General features: G+C 32.4%; 1 protein-coding gene across 2 annotated transcripts; it reads left to right on the top strand.

Annotated features, from left to right (window-relative positions):
• Positions 1-1,540: 1,540 nt before the first annotated feature.
• On the top strand, positions 1,541-17,540 carry LOC130653744 (transmembrane 9 superfamily member 4-like). Of its 2 annotated transcripts, none has more exons than XM_057456258.1 (23): positions 1,541-1,664; positions 4,335-4,445; positions 4,631-4,730; positions 5,654-5,697; positions 5,773-5,885; positions 6,089-6,140; positions 6,792-6,836; positions 6,912-6,970; positions 7,357-7,398; positions 7,476-7,561; positions 7,991-8,031; positions 8,418-8,529; positions 8,664-8,734; positions 10,722-10,854; positions 11,355-11,436; positions 11,521-11,596; positions 11,733-11,816; positions 12,083-12,178; positions 12,268-12,347; positions 12,452-12,515; positions 12,855-12,974; positions 13,298-13,387; positions 16,707-17,540. In XM_057456258.1, exons 1-23 carry the CDS (start codon positions 1,638-1,640, stop codon positions 16,854-16,856), a joined length of 1,878 nt encoding a protein of 625 aa, XP_057312241.1. In that variant the 5' UTR covers positions 1,541-1,637; the 3' UTR covers positions 16,857-17,540. The 2 variants fall into 2 exon arrangements, with proteins under 2 accessions (XP_057312241.1, XP_057312242.1); XM_057456259.1 differs by lacking the exon at positions 1,541-1,664 and adding an exon at positions 3,513-3,807.
• The last annotated feature ends 49 nt before the right edge of the window (positions 17,541-17,589 follow it).

The following is a 17,589-nucleotide window of genomic DNA, read 5'->3' as shown; positions in this document are numbered from 1 at the left end:
TCATTAATATTAGCGTTATCTCTACTTTTGAAGTCATGCATCACAGTTGATGTGTACAACTGTTTTATGATAAACCAAGCTCTACGCGTGAAAGAAGCTAAAAGCTTCATTTGTTAGGGATTACAAAGTGTGACAATTTTGAATGTATGAATAAGATTGCGGATAAACAGGAGCCAATAAATATTTCAAGGGACGAAATTAAAAAAGAAATAAACTAAAAACAGGAAAAGCGGCTGACATGGGTGGGTGGAGGAATGAGATTTATGGAGGGGAAGATATGTTTGCAGCCGCGTGAAAAATGATGAATGCTGTGCAAAAGAATGGAATACCAAATTACTGGGAAAAAATAAAGATAGAATTATTTTAAAAAATCAAGGGAAGCAAAAGTGACATTCAAAATAGAAGGTGCATAATTGTAAAGTATCCTAAGTAAATTAGCGGAAAATATATTGTTGAGCAAGATTGAGAAATAACTGGAGATAGATGTGCATCAGAGTGGAGAAATAATAGGTATAACAACAAAAGATAATTGGATTATTCGGATGGCATAAATGGATAACAATAGAAGAAATAATAAAAATACATATGTGTTTATGGCTGATAATGAAAAGTGTTATGACAAATTATGGTTAAAAGATTATTTAAATGACTTCTTTCTCTCTCATTCCTGCCATTCTTAATATGGTAGGAATGACAGAGAAAAAAGTAATAAATGCTGTATGAGATGAATAAGCAGGCAGGGATAGGATTTAAAACGCCTATTGGGGAGACGAATGTTGTGTGAGTAAAAGATATAATTAAGCAGGGGACAATAATTGGACTGGTATTTTGTAAATTGAATACGGATAGGATGGAGGAAAAGAGTATGACGTATATCTCGCCAAAAATAAAGATTAAAGCGATGGCATATGTGGGTGACATTATGGGAGATGGTAGTAGAAACAATGTCGAATTAGTAGGCAAAAATTTAAGGAGAATGGGAGAAAGGAGAAAAAAGTTTACTTTCAACAATGCAAATGGAAAAAGTCATTACATGATGACACAGATGAGCAAACAGACAGAGGAAGAAGTGGAATTTTGAGTAGAAAAGGGAAGAATAGTTTAAACAAAGGAGTACCATATAAAAGTGGAAGACGTGAATAATATAAACAGGTCGAGTTACAAAAGCGGGAGAGATTATGAGAATTAAGGAGGTGGGATGTTGAAAAAGATTTTGGGAGAACATCAAACAAAAGGAATGGTTGTTTCAGAAGAGGTGAAGGAATGCAAATGGAGAGGAAAAATGGAAGAAAAAGGATGGAAGAAAAAGACAGGGACAATAAACCCGATATTGTGCGTGGAGTCCATATGCCAGCGATGGAATGTGCTAACTTATTTCAGAAAAACGGGCGTTCAGAGATTCAAAGATTCAATCCTAATACTTTTGGGTGACGAGGTTGGGTCAAGGAATGTTGTACGTTAGTGTTCCCAAAAATTGATTTATTCTGTACTCATGCGTGTTACTGCAGCTGCATAGTTTTTTGACATTATCCCTCCTAAACTAACTTTAAAACACCCTCTGGAGGAGAGTTTGTTGTTTTCGGGATTACTTTTTGACGTGGCCGGGAGTGATACGGATCGGTAAAATCAATTGCAAGATGGTAGTCCTAGTTAAACAGTCTGAGGTTTGTACTTTTTGTGTTGCTCTAAAATAAATATTCGACGAAAAGCGTTAATAAAGTTTGTACCTTAAAAATTCATTAAATTAAATTTAAGCTGCAGATATATGCTGTTAGGAGCATATGATAAAGGCTAGTGTGCTCATCCATCTCTCCCTTCCTTACACCCCCCAGCTTTTTGTTGAAAGTCATTTTACCACCACACTTCCTTTTTGACTTACCAGCCTATAAAATCTTTCATAAAACCTACCAAAAATTCTTGCATCTTTCACTGGTTTTATATATAGCTAGCCAGATGAATTGCAACGTTTGTGCCATGCAGGACAAAGAATAGAACAGTTTAGGCCACCGTTAAAAATATGTTTGCTTAGCGTCATTTCTAATTACAAAAGATAGTCAGTCAGTCAAATAAAAATTTTTCCCGAAAAATTACAAAAATACTATATTTTGCAGCCAAATTTTGTTATTCGTTTTAAATGTAAGCCAGCTGAATTTTTAGCCTTCGTGTCAAGTTCCATTTTTGACAATCAACGTCGTTCCCATGGTTTTTGCTTGTATAAATGCGAAGCAGGAAAATATAGCACTGAGTAGCGCAGTCCCCTATCGAAATAACATTCGCACGTAACAACCGTAATTCGAACGGCCGCTGAAAAGGTAAATGGTGGATTTTGTTGTGTGTCGAAAATTGTTTGTGGATTGTTTGGTTTATTTTTTACAAATTTACCGACTTTCTCTACTCGACTTTTGCCTTTCAAAGTGAGTTGGTCGGGTGACGCTAACCAATTATATTTTTGAGGGTGGCCTTAAATCAATTTTTTCATACCTGGCAAAATAATCTCTCATAAAAAATTGCTAATTGTTTAATTAAAAAAGCACCAAATTGGTTGATTTAAAAATTGACAAACATTGCACTAGAAATTCGCCATCAATCAATCAAACACACGCCGAAAGCGCTGTATATGTGTGGCCGGCCACAGGCGTTTTTTGTAGTTTTTTCAAAGTTTTTGTCTGTAACCCCCTGGAAAAGCCTGAGCCCGTTCGAAACGCCCAAATTGCACCCAACATGCAACACGCACAAGCTTATTATTTTCATATAGGTGAATATTTATCATAGCACATCCGTATTTCATTCTCAACAGAGAATGCTTCACCCCGATCAGACCTCTGATCATGACGGGCGAGTACAATGCGTGTAAGTCATATTGAAGAAGAAATACTTTGTTCATCACTAACATACTGCCAAGCAGTGAGCGGGATTCGATCCGCGGTCCCCAGAACTGGGAGCCGCAGACTAACCCACTACACTACGTGCGGCAATATGTTAGTGATGAACTTATATAGTTTATCTGGATGGTGTGTATTATTGTTTTCATTTAAATTTTGTTGAGAAGAAGAAAAGTGCTATTTTGTCGTTGTACTCTGAGTTTATGATTTGTGGGATTTTTATTAAGCTCTTTATGGAATAAATGATATAAAAAACAGTTTATTTCAGAATTCTTCCACTAGTGCCACTGCTCGACATTAAAAGAATGAATTATAAAAGTTTAGAAAAATGTTGTTTCTGGTTGATTCAGACTTTTCCGGGCGAAATTTTAAGCTATTTTTAAAATGCTGTAAGTCGTCTGACAGCCCCGTGGTTTTTGCAGGGTTTCCGGCTAGTCAGTACCCTCGTTACTATGCAGGAGGTTCAAAATAAAGTGATGTGCAAGCGTAGGATAGAATAACTCGGTTTGTCATTGTTGTGGTTGTTGTAAAAACAGATAGTTTTTACTTCTCTCTCCTTCGACATTAAAAAGATTAAAAGAATATACCCCTCCAATCTTGTTCCTGCAAAAATCCAGCAAGGGGTCTAACATATTTTGTTGATGGCCCTTTACAATTCACATCTTGATGTAATGGCTTTATGGTTTTGTAGCATTGACTTTACTGTTTTATGGCTTCACACTATCCAGCAAAGATTATGAAAGACACAGCAAATGTGATTGTTGATCATAGCGAACACCTGTAAACCTGAGACATATTATTATACCTTCCTTATTAGAATTTTATCTGTACAAATGGCTCTGGTGCCAATATGACAAATCTACTTGCTACATGATGTTTGAATGCTAAGTTTTTCTGCTAGATACTTACATAAACAAATCCAGAGGTACTTTTACATGGTGATTTTCGTGTAACTACAGATATTGCTTTTATTTTTCTTCCCGCTCCACCTTTATTGTTAAAAACTTCCTAACTTGCTCCAGTCATTTTTTGTAGCATCTAGCGTATTTACAGTTCACTTAAGACACTTTTAAATCCAGAGGGGAGATGATTAACCCATTTCATCTGAAAAGCTCATGCTTGTTAAAGCAGTATATATTATTTTAAACATTAACAGGGTTCAAATGAGAAATATGAAGTCAGTTCTGACTTTAGAATTGATTTGCTGACTGTAGAAAAGAAAACCTTTTCACAGCTGCGGTATCACTATACAAGATACAATGATTGATGAAAAAATGAGATACGCCAATTTAACATATTCTTTGTAGAATAGTCAACAGTTGCAAATTGCAAATTTTTGAAAAAGTTGTATAACTAAAAATTTTGTTGGTAAAATTGTGAATGTATATGTGATAATAAGGGTGAAGGGAATGACATCGAAATATAAATAAAAAACGGCCAACTTATCTTTAGAAAATGTTGCTTTTATTCTTGTTGAATTGCATTTTTCACAATGCATGGTCCTTTTATGTTCCTGGTGTGGCTCCACAAGAATTTAAGAAGGAAGCACTTTTAGATATCAAGGTAATTATAGTGTACATTGTTATCTAAAGCATTTCCTAATGACCTGTCATATAATGCAGTCACTATTCTCATATGCTGTATATTCAATTTGTTCTGATTTAGCACATAATCTGTTTGTGTCACTGAAGCTGCTTTATCATTTATTTAGAATCCATAGGAATTTTTTTTTTCTGTTCTACCTATAGGCTGTCAAAATGACAAGCGTGAAAACACAGTTACCCTTTGATTATTATTCACTGCCTTTCTGTGAACCAGCAGAGAAACATTACGTTCCTGAAAATTTGGGTATGAATACATCTTTTTACATTTACATTGGGCTTATTATTATGTGGTTTCAGTATTTTCATAATAAAAACAATAGTTAATTCTTTAAATGACATTTTCATGTCATTTTCATGATAATTTAAAACACATACAGTACCGCCTGAATGTAACTTAAAAAAACTAATGCTGCTACTTTTTAAAACTTTTAGTAATAATTATTTATCATCGAAGCATATTTTTTAACATGCAAAACTTTTAAAAGTTCTTCTTAAAAAAGAAACGTTTAACAACACAAACGGAAATTTTGTTCTTAAATTTTTAAAACGCGATTTAAGAAAGCATTTCCCTCATCGCTTTTTGTTCTTAAACTTTTAAAATGCAATCTAAAAAAACTTTTCTATTGCCGTTCTCCATTCTTAAATTTTTAAAATGTGATCTAACAAAGCTTTTCTATTGCCGTTTTTTTAAAAAGCGATCTAACAAAGGTTTTCTATCACCGTTCTTCTTTCTTAAATTTTTAAAACATGATCTAAAAAATAGTTCTATCGCCGTTTTTCGTTCTTAAATTTTTTAAATGCAATCTAACAAAGCTTTTCTATCACCGTTCCTTGTTCTTAAATTTTTAAAACTCGATCTAAAAAAAGCATTTCTATTGCGTTTTAAAAATTTATAAACAAATGGTTTAACATTGCTGTTCGTGAGTAAAAACAAAAGATACTTAAATCTTGGATAAATTTTATTTTCTTTCGTGGATCTCTTGACGACTGTAGCAATTAAATATAACAATGGGATACACGCAGTTCACATGAGCTAATTAAAATTCGCGAACAAGACATGAAGTCCTTCCATGACGAGGTCGAAATATTACCAAAATAAAAATGAAAATGCTGAACAACCATGTATATGTGTTTTAAATTAAAAACAATAATTGTTTCTTTTTTAAGGTGAAATATTGCGAGGAGATAGAATTGTAAATACACAATATATTGTAAGTGACACAGTTACATTTAATCCTTTTCAAAAACAAAATAATTTACTCTAATTTTGGAATTTTATAAAATAGGCTAAGATGGACACTCCAACTCCTTGTGAAGTTGTTTGTCCAAAGAAGAAGCTAAGTAAAGAAGAGTCTCAGCTGTTTGTCAAACGTATAAAAGAAGATTATGTAATCCATATGTGAGTAATAGTTAATGCTCAATTACTTGTGCAGTACATTATGTTTTATCGATAAAATATATTAAGAAACAAACCCAACCAGCTAATACAACGTGTTAGTACATATATCTAATCTAAATACAAACATAAGAATATGAAGCATGTAAACACATTAAAACTTCTTTTGTATTTAAAAGATAATTGACATTTTCTTTATTTTTTAGGATAATTGACAACTTACCAGCAGCTACAAAATATTACCTGGAAGATGGGAAGGTAGCTATAAAAATATTTTTTAAAATTTCCTTTGCATCATTAATTGTACTGGTAATCACATGTTTGAGAGGAAAATTTGTGGTAAATTACCAACATCGTTTTTGTTTCGAAATCCAGAGTGAATCAAGGGCAATTATTAAAAATTAAACAAAATAAATTTATCCTAAAGTATAACATGTGATTACTGGTTAACATCACTATACCAAGTCCCAAGAAGATAAAAGTAAATAACTTTAGTTTATACCAACTGCCCACTAAATTACAACAAGAAATATTGATTACATTTAAAACAACAATGCAGTACAACTTAACAATATTTTAAATGTTAGAATGTTTCTTTAAGTGAAACATTTAATGGCATTTAAAAAAATATGGGAAATTGCAAAATGCCAGTGGAAAATTGCAAAACGCTAGCAGAAATATTTAAGTTGATACCGAAAATTTGGCGCATACTTATTTTGGCACACCCATACTAATTTTGGCATACATACCATTTGCGCGTGATAATGGTATAAATTTTGGCGCATATTTAGAATTTTGCACGAAAAAGCGATCAAATTTATACATGTTAAATTTTATATCAATAATGTATCAATTAATTGCGGAATAATTAATTTATCTGTTAACATATTTTTATGTTTAATTTTATAGCCACAATATGATCATGGCTTTCGTTTAGGAAGTGTAGTTGGAGAAGTAAGTACAGCAACAATTTTACGAAAAATGTATTGAAATGTAATGTTAGCTAATTTTGGTCTCTTTAATTTCTAGAAAGTATTTCTCAATAATCACTTGAAATTTTCAATCAACTACAATAAACCTGAGGATGGGTAAGATGTGTATTGGTTCAAATTAGAATGCGCTTAATTAATGCGCAAAAGTATAATACAGTAGACTTTGTGGAAAACATTTAATTATCCTTCAATTTAATTTGAAGATTGCAAAAATTTGGCATGGATTAAGATTTTGTGGTGGCAAAGAAAATAAATATTTGCAGGAACTTAATTAACAAATTTAGACCAAAATAACAAAATTGTGAATTGTGAACTGCTAATACAAATCCTGTACTGTAGTGTTAATATAATTACACAATATCACATTTTTTCTAAAAAATGTTAAATAATTTCAGGATATGTTAAATTACTGCTGTAAAAAAAATAAATAAAAAAATTCTGTATTGTTTAAACCACCAAACAAATTTTTTCTTTATCTGTAGAGAATCGTATCGTGTTGTTGGGTTTGAAGTTATTCCAGAAAGGTACATGTATCAATTATTTTTTTATACTCTGTGCAGCTAAACTTTTTTATGCTGACATTTAGTCTTTATAAATTCAGTCTTGGTGGCATAACAGCAGTAACTGGTTCTAATTCATGTACTCTTCCCAACAAAGATAAAGTTGGATTGGAGCTAAAACCGGACTGTAAGTAAATGCATTAAATACACATTACAATTTCTGAATTTGTTAAGCAACCCATGTATGAAATAATTTAAAGGACAAATAACTTTATTTGTTGTGCTAAGCAAGTTTTAATTTTCATATAAAATAAGCATGATGTTGACAGTTAAGATCTAGTTTGTGTACTGAGTGGTGTTGCAAAATTTTAGCATGTAAAATTTAGTTATTATGTTTTTTTTTGTACTAAATTGTATGCATTTGCTATGGTATGGTTACACAACCTGTTGCTGTGTTTTATGTTCAACCCAAAACTTGTTTAAAGCAACTATCATAGAACTTTGTTAGAATCAAATTCCAACTTTTGTATGAAGATAAGCCACTGTTTCTTTATGTTGTTGTTTTTTTGCGAAAGTTTTTTGTGAAACTTTAATTTCTGTGGCTGTTTCTTTTTAGCTGAAAATGAAGTCCAATTTTCATTTGAGGTCACTTGGGTTGTAAGTAGAATCTGTTATTTAAAGCTGAATCTCAAGAAAATAAAATAATAAACCTGCATTATAAGTTTTTCTGACATACAAATATGTGATTCAAGTTCTTGATGTACAAGTACCGTTTTATTAAAGATTCTTGCCACAGTACAGGCATATCTAATCAGGGTTTTTATGCCTGAAATTTGACTCTATAAAAAGAGTGGCAACATTAGCAATTGCAAAGCCTTTTAGATGTCACCTCAAAAGATGTAAATCATGTGCTGCTCTGTTGTTTTTTTTTACCTCGATTCAATAGGAAGGAGCTACATTTCACATTTCTACTTTGCTCTATGTGACTGTGTTGATGTTCTATTTTCCTAATGTTACCGCTTACTGTCTTCTGCATTCTTTAGGCAAGCACAATACGTTGGGCTTCTAGGTGGGACAAATATCTTGAAATGAGCAACGTGCAAGTCCATTGGTTCGCAATCATCAATTCATTTGTTATTGTTCTCTTCCTGACAGGTAAATAAATATATGCAAATAAAGAATGAAGTTAGTTAACTTGAGCAAACTAACTCGGGCACTGTTTTGATATTTTATGTCTTTTACCTATCGGTTGTTTGTTTAATAATGCAAGTTGTAACAATCTTTTATAGGAATATTAGCTATGATTATTGTTCGAACTCTTCGACGTGATATTGCCAAGTACAATAGAGATGAAGATATGGTAGGCAGTGTTATCTTATATATTAATTCCCTTGCGTCAGTAAAATTGTGAGTCCACAACACGCAACTCACGGGTCACTTTCTTATGACGTGACCGTACGCTAAAATTTACCTAAAGTTAATTCAAGGTAATTCTGAAAAAAGTTACTTCGAACAAAACATGCCAATGTTTACTCCTCATGAGGTTAGCTTAAGGTTTATATGTTTTTCTATATTATAATTTTTGTGTTCTGGGACCGAGGTTGTATCGCATTCGAGTATGACTGTAAATTCGAATCTAAAATGTAAAAAGCAAACTGGTGTTGTCAAACGAAGTTAATAATGTAGTTGTCAAAAATATTTTTCAAAATGAGGAAAACGTACAATGATATAACATCACAAAAAGAATTGATTGGAAATGTATCAGACAATTGTAGCTATACATTTTCAATTCGTTCTCTTTGGGATGAAGCGAAATTTAGTAATCGAAGTAAAAAACTGATTGGACTTTTATTCAGCCTAGCTAGATTGCAACCTACTGAGAAAGCGAAAAAAAGCAGGTGTGGTGTCTAAATTATTTGATAGAGAATTGAATTTGGGTGTATAACGTTTTTTTAGCCGTTTCTTTCAGAGCTAAATTTTTCCTTAAATATTAAGTTTGTTGTTGTGTCTTAAGCCGGAAAATATTTTCTTTAAGCACTTATTTTGTAAGAATATACTCTGAAAGAATGGGTCAGAAGTTTAAAATATCCTGAGAATATGTCTAAGCTTAATAGTTTGTTTTAATATGAACATTTGTATGACACACAAAATTGATTAGAAGTTTACTTTTTTTATTGTTTATGAAACGAACTGAACTTTTTTGTGTCCAAGCAATGGGTTACATGTTGTAGAATTGCCATTATAGCATGCTTTATTTTATTAAGGCATTATATATTTTCAGACCATAGTCATGTTTAGACTATATTGAGAATATTGAGGATAGCATTTGTCAAAAAAGTTGAGAACATCGAGGCCGAAACTAAAACACACTTTTCTTATAAAAACAGTGTGTATACCTAGAAAAAAAGAATTTACATAAACTGTAAAAAGTAGTTTTTCCGTTGTGTTGACGTCGTTATAAAAAAATTAAACCTAAAACCTAAACTTAAATCAATGTTTACATCTGTTACGTTACGATCGTTTGAAATATATTCGATTCTTAAATTCTTAAATTGTTATCTTCTTTGATTTTATGCGTGATTTTCTTGATTATAAGTTTGGGTTTGTAAGGCAAGCTGTTCTTTTAATATTTTGGACTGAAATATTTTGGTAGATATACAATATACCAAATGATTCAAGTTTTTCTCTTTTATATAGTTTCAACTATTAATTTCTTATATTTTGAGTAAAATTTTGAAAGGTTTGCCGTATGCAATAGACTGAATAGCCGATTTTGTATGACTTAACGAAAAATTTTGGATTTTTTTTTAATGCTTGGTATCCTTTTTTTCTGTGGAGTTTCAGCGTATTTCGCTTTTCACGTAACGGTTGTTAGACGCCTTTGATTTTTTTAGACATTTTCCATTTTTATTTCATATTTTTTTTAATTATTTTTTGTTGTTGCACATGCTTAAATTTTTTAGACGTTTTGTTTTAGGTGTTATAAGGATAGAATAATGCAGATTGTGAGCAACCTCGATCCCAGGGCTTTTTTCTCTTTTTGCCATCCCATTATATAAGAGAGAAAGAGCCAGGGGTCGAGGTTGAAATGGGAGTTTTGAAAATTCAAGTTACTGTGTTGTGTTTTTGTTTGGTATCCCTTACATCGGTTTAATGAGAGATTCAGTGGATTCTTCCACGGGAATTTAGCTACTGTTCTTATAACATTGCTGGTTTGTATCGATTGTAACAAAAATGACCAAGAATTATTTCTTCGCTTGTAGATGAGAAGTTAAACATGTGTAATATTCAAATGTCGCTCCTTTTCTCAAAGCAACACGTAAAAAACTGATTGTTATTATTTTTAGGAAGAAGCCATTGAAGAAACTGGTTGGAAGTTGGTGCATGGTGATGTGTTCCGTCCACCTCGTTATCCATTGATCTTGTCAGCTTTATTAGGATCTGGTGTGCAATTATTTTGCATGGTACTTATAACAATAGGTACGTTCACTACCAACTTACTCGCATATAACATAAACAGAGGCAGAATGTTCACATAACGATGAATTTTAATGGAATATTGACTATTTGAATGTGATATATGTGATTCGAAATTTGAATGCAAACAAAAGTTTGTTGTTTTGAAGAAATAACATAATGGGTACAAGTGACAACTTTTAATCTAAACTAAAAGTATAGGGAAAAGGATTATATGTAATTAAAAAAGGCATTGAAATTTGTAGATTTTCAGAAAACAAGTGTGTTCATTTTGACAGATAATCTTGGAAAACTTGTTAGAATGATCACCTAATTGATCTAGAATCTGTCAATTCATCTTTTTTAGATGTGTGTGTCTATACGTGTATTAACTGTCTTCTATGTGCAGAACACATCAATAGCATTGACTAATTCTAATTGACTCGAACCAATTGAGATTAAGAATCAAAGAAATCAAGATTACTTTTTAATATGCATGTTAATATTTTTTTATATATTTTTAGTTTTTGCCATGCTTGGTATGTTATCACCTGCTAGTCGTGGAAGTTTGATGACTGCTATTATATTTCTGTATGTTTTCATGGGGTGAGTTAGTGCAATTTTTTTACAATTAACTTTTTCATGTAAATAAGTGTTTTTTGAAGTTACTGTATTAATGATTTTTTGTAGAGTATTTGCTGGATACTATTCCGGACGTCTGTACAAAACGCTGAAAGGTGTGCATTGGAAAAGAGCTGCTTTTACGGTAAGTCTTATAAATCACGATTGACCGAACAAGTTGTTTTTTTTGTAAACACACTGTTTGTATAACAAGGTTTGAATTTCTCATAGTTTATTTTGCAAAATCTTCTAGATTTATTTTCAATATATTTTGAATTTAGACTGGTGTCTTATATCCTGGCTTCGTGTTTTCAATCTCATTTTTCTTGAACTTCTTCTTGTGGGGTAAACAATCTTCAGGTGCTGTAAGTATTTTCTTTAGTTATTTTTTCTAAGTTAGTGTACAGCGAATAGATGTGCAATTTCATAAAACTGAAATACTCTAAAAAAACTTAAGGGTAAAGTTTTCCTCTTATGACAAGCATCTCATTTGGTACGTAGAATATATTTTTTGAACGAAATGCATAATTAACCAAGTCATGTTGTCAGCTTGAAGCGTAACAAACAAAAGCCTTTATATTTGATGATCATAATAAAACCACATAGTATTGATGAATTGACGTGTATTTAGATTCCATTTACTACAATGATCGCGCTGTTTTGTTTATGGTTTGGAATCTCAATTCCGCTAGTGTATTTAGGGTATTTCTTTGGATTTCGAAAGGCTGTAAGTAATTTTTATTATCATTACTTTCTAGATTAGCGAGTGCAAGTGAATTTTGTAAGATAACAAGTAAACGATTGATTCTTATTTAGCCATACGGTCAACCGGTTCGTACTAATCAAATTCCACGTCAAGTTCCAGACCAAGTTTGGTATATGCATCCAATTGTTGGGTACGTTTAATTTCTCGATTTATTTCCCCCGTTGACATTGTGTGTTTATTTCCTATTTGTCACGATAACTTATCCCATGTTGACCATTTATTTTCTATTTCTAGAATGATGATGGCTGGCATCTTACCATTTGGTGCTGTCTTTATTGAGTTATTTTTTATTCTCACGGTTAGTTACGCCATTGATAATTTAGTTTTTTATTTATTTATTTTCTTACTGACCAATTATATAATGTGATCCTCTCACGCAGAATTTTTTTTTAAAAAAATTTCTGTTTTTTGTGCGTTTTTCCGTTCATTTTGTCATATATTTCTCGTTTGACAAGAAATGTGAATAAATCAAGCAATTATGTCCACGTTTTTTATTTAAATTCTATCTATTTTTTAATCACAGGTACCAAGCACGATGTGAAATATTAACGTGTAAAATCTTCATTTAAAAATCTTATACGGCGTAATTTTCTTACTTCATCCAATCTATAGTAACATTTTGAATTGTTAATTTCAGGCTATTTGGGAGAATCAGTTTTATTATTTATTTGGCTTTTTGTTTCTGGTATTTGTAATTCTTGGAATATGTTGCTCAGAAATCGCCATAGTGATGATTTATTTTCAACTTTGTGGAGAGGTATGTCTACGTTGCTTTTCCTTATTACGCATTTTACATTTTTTTTCAACGTGTCAACCAAAACGACAACTATACCTTGAACACCTGGTAGAACTTTGCGTTACCTAGATTTTTCTTTCTACCTAAACATTGCCTGGAAATTAGAATTTTTGAGCTGTTTCACCAGAAATTACCTGGTAAATCTGTTACATTCTCACAAAAAGTATTTTCGTTGTTGTGTTTTTGTGCGCTCTTAAAATCATTAATCCCTTCACTTCCGTATTAATTTAACCTTAATTTGTTGGCAGCACATGTGTTTATTTATTTCATTGTTATGTTTATAGGATTATCATTGGTGGTGGAGATCATTTGCGATGTCAGGCGCATGCGCTCTTTACGTATACTTCTATGCAATCTTTTATTTTTTCACCAAGGTAAGTTTTATACAAAATTAGCTTTTATTGGTAGCTTTTATACAAAATTGTGGATACAATATTTTGTTGCGTGGGTAACACAATTAGTGACGTTAGCAGATTTTGATTTAATGTTCTAAAAATAATTTTTTATCCAAGCAAAATTTTTTGACTCGTCCTTAGGCAAATAATTTTGCGGAATTTATTTTTGCAATTTGGACCAAAAAGGTTAAACTAAATTCAAAAAAACATTTTAATAGACACTTCCCGAATAGAAACATTACATAATCTTTTTCGCATCGAAACGAGGCATCCCTTGATTAGGAAGTAAATAAAGATTGCGAATTCAACTGAAAGTGCATGTAACGAAACTGATCCAGGAACTTCACGACAAAGACCTGAAAGAGTAACTGTTGGTGGTTCAGGTATTTATATCTGTATACCTGGATGTGGGAGTGCAACATATAATCAGTCCAAAGAGAAGTCAGGGATTGGTTTTTTCGCATTTCCATCGGATGATTCTCTAGAACGTAAATGAAACAAAGCAGTGTCAACTGTGAGACGAAAGGGAGTCAGTAATCTCTTTAATAATAGCCGTATTCTGTCTGCCTGTTGGTGCGTCTATTTGTCTTTTTGTTACGGAAACACGAAATGCAATATATAAAGGACGGGCAAACTCGTGGATTTTTCGACGGGCTACTGACTAGTTCATTTATTATTACCAAAAAAACCGTGGTTTGCGAATTTTACTTCAAAATAACAGATATCAGCTGGTGGAAAAGGTCGCAAATCCTTAGTAGAAGGTGCTATTTCATCCATATTCAAAACTGTAGAAGAGAACCAAAACCCAAACGTAAGCCACCACTTGAACGCCCATGTGTTATAGTAATATTAAATATGAGCGTGATGCAGTATACGATCAACCTGAAGATATACTTTTAGCATATGATCAACCTGTTGTACGGGAAGACATTAAAACAACATGAAAAAATGCGCAGAAGTATTTGTATGTGGAAATTGCATAAACTTTGAACAATATTCAAACGTTAAATGAGTTGGTTAATATAAATGCAGACATAAATACATTCATTAAACATAATGAAAATTTCGAACAAGAATTAAAACAGTTAAAACAAAGACTGTACACTTTCTCAAACTTATCAAAAGACATTGAAAAATTCAAAAATGCTGTGGGAATCGAACTTGATAAATTTAAAGAACTGTTTAATCTTGTTGATCCTGGAGAAAAAGGTGAAAAAATTCTTTATTATGAGCCAACTAGACGGAGAAGTTATGAAGGTAAAACTGCAAACAAAATTAAAGGTCCAATACCAAAGATGAGTGGCAAAGAACAGCTATTCATGTTTATGACATTGCTCAAGAATGGATTTAGTTTGTCACATGTTAGTTGGTTGATGGACATACCAAAGTCAACAATCTCCCGCCACATCATGTCATAGCAAATTATTTGTATTTCACTTTGGGTTCCATACCAATTTGGTCCTCCAAAGAACAAATTCTGGATACAATGCCAGAAGGTTTCGAGGCTTATCGTTACACAAGATGTATTTTGGATTGCACAGAAAAACAGTGTTCGTACAATGATAAGACCTTTGAATGTGAATACTACAAAGTCACAATATTGTAACTGTGATAAACAGATGGCAAGTTGAATTTGTGTATAATGTCCGAAGGGGTGATTTTAAGCAGATTTATAATTCCATTTTGATCCTTCTGTACATAAAATGTTTTATCCATAAAAATTTTCTCTGGTGTGTCATTTCTTTTAGTGTAGGTACATTTGATTTTGATTAATTCAGGCTCGCTGCTGTAATCGTTATCGCAAATAACACCATCTCGACTTGCAGCCAGCCAGAAAAGTGATGGCTGAATGACAATGCCTGTTTCTCGCATAAATACATTTCTTCTCAGTTGAAACTTTAAACAATTAAAATACTTTTCCCTATCCAAAGGTTCATGTTGTATACCATGTTGCATAGCATATTTGGTTGATTTTGAAGTAACCTTTTCTTTTTTTGATAATGCAGAGACCAATGTTTCAAAGTTTTTTTTCCTGATTTTAATTTTGTGTGCTAGACTTAAAGTTATTCTGTTCTCCCTGAGTTTGAACCATTCCTGGCATTGACTTTATGATACTGTTAACTTCTCTTTTTTGAATGCTTGATCTTTTGTCAGTTTGAGTGTTTTAAAAAATGAATCTCCGCTTTGTATAAGGTTTCCAAACTGGTTATATTGTAGATGTGAAATCAATTTCTTTGTATGGAAGATCTGTTGAATTCAAATGCATAAAGTTTATTATATTTGTTGTACTATTTTGTATATTGTGAACTATGTTGTAGTTAAACTCAAAAACTGGCAACTGGTAAGACAGTGGAGAACTAGAGTGAATACATGACTGTCAACAGGGGGGATACAATGTGCAAATCCTGTTCTGTTGTCCATGCAAGTCTTTTTTGCATCTCGTATGAATTTGAAATGAACTATGCAGGATCCATATTTACTCTTGCATCATACAAAGTTGAATTAATGCTCCCTTTTTGTAGATTTTTGAATAGTTGTTGACATAACAGGAGCTTTGTAAAAGTTCATATCTCCCGGGACTCCCCATTTTCTTTGTTGACTAGTACATGCTGGCTCTTCAGGAACATGATTACAGTAGCCACTTGCCCCAGCTGGGCAAGAACACTTTGCTTCTTGAACTATTTAAAGAAACATTGATATTCCGTGTCAGTTTTTTCATGCTGGCTCTGCATTTTGCTTTACCTATGAATTTATTACCATCCCTTCTTGTGTATATTTTGTTTGAAGAGAGATATCGTTCTTCTTTGAACTTTCTTCCACGCTCTGTTGTTTTTTTGATCGATCCCCATGCCTTCCACTGGACTTCCTATGCGCTTCAATTTCACGTATAGTGATTATAGGTAAAAACTACAAATTTTTCCCCCATATTTCCTCTTCTATTCTTGTAATTGTCTCAATAGGAATGACAGCATCGATATTTTCAAGCAATGAATTCAAAACATCTGCCTCCATGGCCAATATTTTAAATACGAAAGTGCAAGTAGTGGCAATCTTGCACTTAAAAGTGAAGGCGCTACGCGTTGCTATCAAGGGATGCCTCGTTTTCATGTTGTCTAGAAACGAGATTTCGGTATTCGGGAAGTGTCTATTTAAAGCACGAAACACATGAAAATTTTGCAAAATTTGGGTTCTTAATCACGAAAATTAACTTTCCGACGAAAGCCTCCTTTTTTGTTATTACCAATTTCTCCCTCACCTTGCAACATATTTTTGTAAATTTATTTAAATTCTTTTTTAGCTGGAAATTGTAAGCTTCGTTTCTGGTATGGTGTATTTTGGCTACTCTCTCATCATGATGTTTTCATTCTGGATTATAACTGGAACCATAGGATTTTTCGCCACATATTGGTTCATAGGAACAATATATTCTGCAGTTAAGATTGATTAATCTTGTGTCAGTTATGACGAACTGGAAGACGTAATAAAATTCTTACACCAGGCGATTGGCAAGCTAAACTCGTACAGCGCATAATTTGATATTCCTTTCTATGCACAAAATGTCTCAATGCGACGACTTTGCCCCTTCATAAGTTTTACCCCGCATATCTCTTTTATCTTTATATTTAGTGCGACTTGATTTGAAAAACGATGGCTTTTATGCGTTTAACATGTTGAGAGTCTCACTTCTTATCAGGTTAGCGACAACAGTATCGACTGTGCGAGAACACGCAATACGTTTTGTTTGACGTTTACAGTATGTAAAATGCTCAATATTTTTCTAGTTTTACAATATATTTTTTGCACTTTTTACACATTTTACAAACTAAGTAGAGTCGATAAACTAAAGGAAATTTCTATGGATGTCTTGTTTTTATGTTCAGGAAGTTAACTTTTAAATGCATCCTATAGAATTCTTAAGAATTAACCTGTTTTTTGTATCAAGTTCATGTAATTTTATAAGTAATTGCACCCTTGTTTCCAGGTTTACTTTTAATTTTTTTATATACGGACAGTGTAGTGCCTGAGACTGAATTTGATGTGATATTTTCCAAATTAACGTTTATTTATTAATCAGGGTAGGGTTTATGTGTATGTCTGTACGTTTTTGTTGATATGCCAATATCACTAAAAATCTTTTGTTTTTAATATTGTAAGACACAACGTGCTGTTCGTCATGTATA

The sequence above is a fragment of the Hydractinia symbiolongicarpus genome, chromosome 8, assembly GCF_029227915.1.
Source record: "Hydractinia symbiolongicarpus strain clone_291-10 chromosome 8, HSymV2.1, whole genome shotgun sequence".
Classification (NCBI taxonomy): domain Eukaryota; kingdom Metazoa; phylum Cnidaria; class Hydrozoa; order Anthoathecata; family Hydractiniidae; genus Hydractinia; species Hydractinia symbiolongicarpus.
Note: the sequence above shows the minus strand (reverse complement) of the source record. Positions and strands in the feature narration are given on the sequence as shown.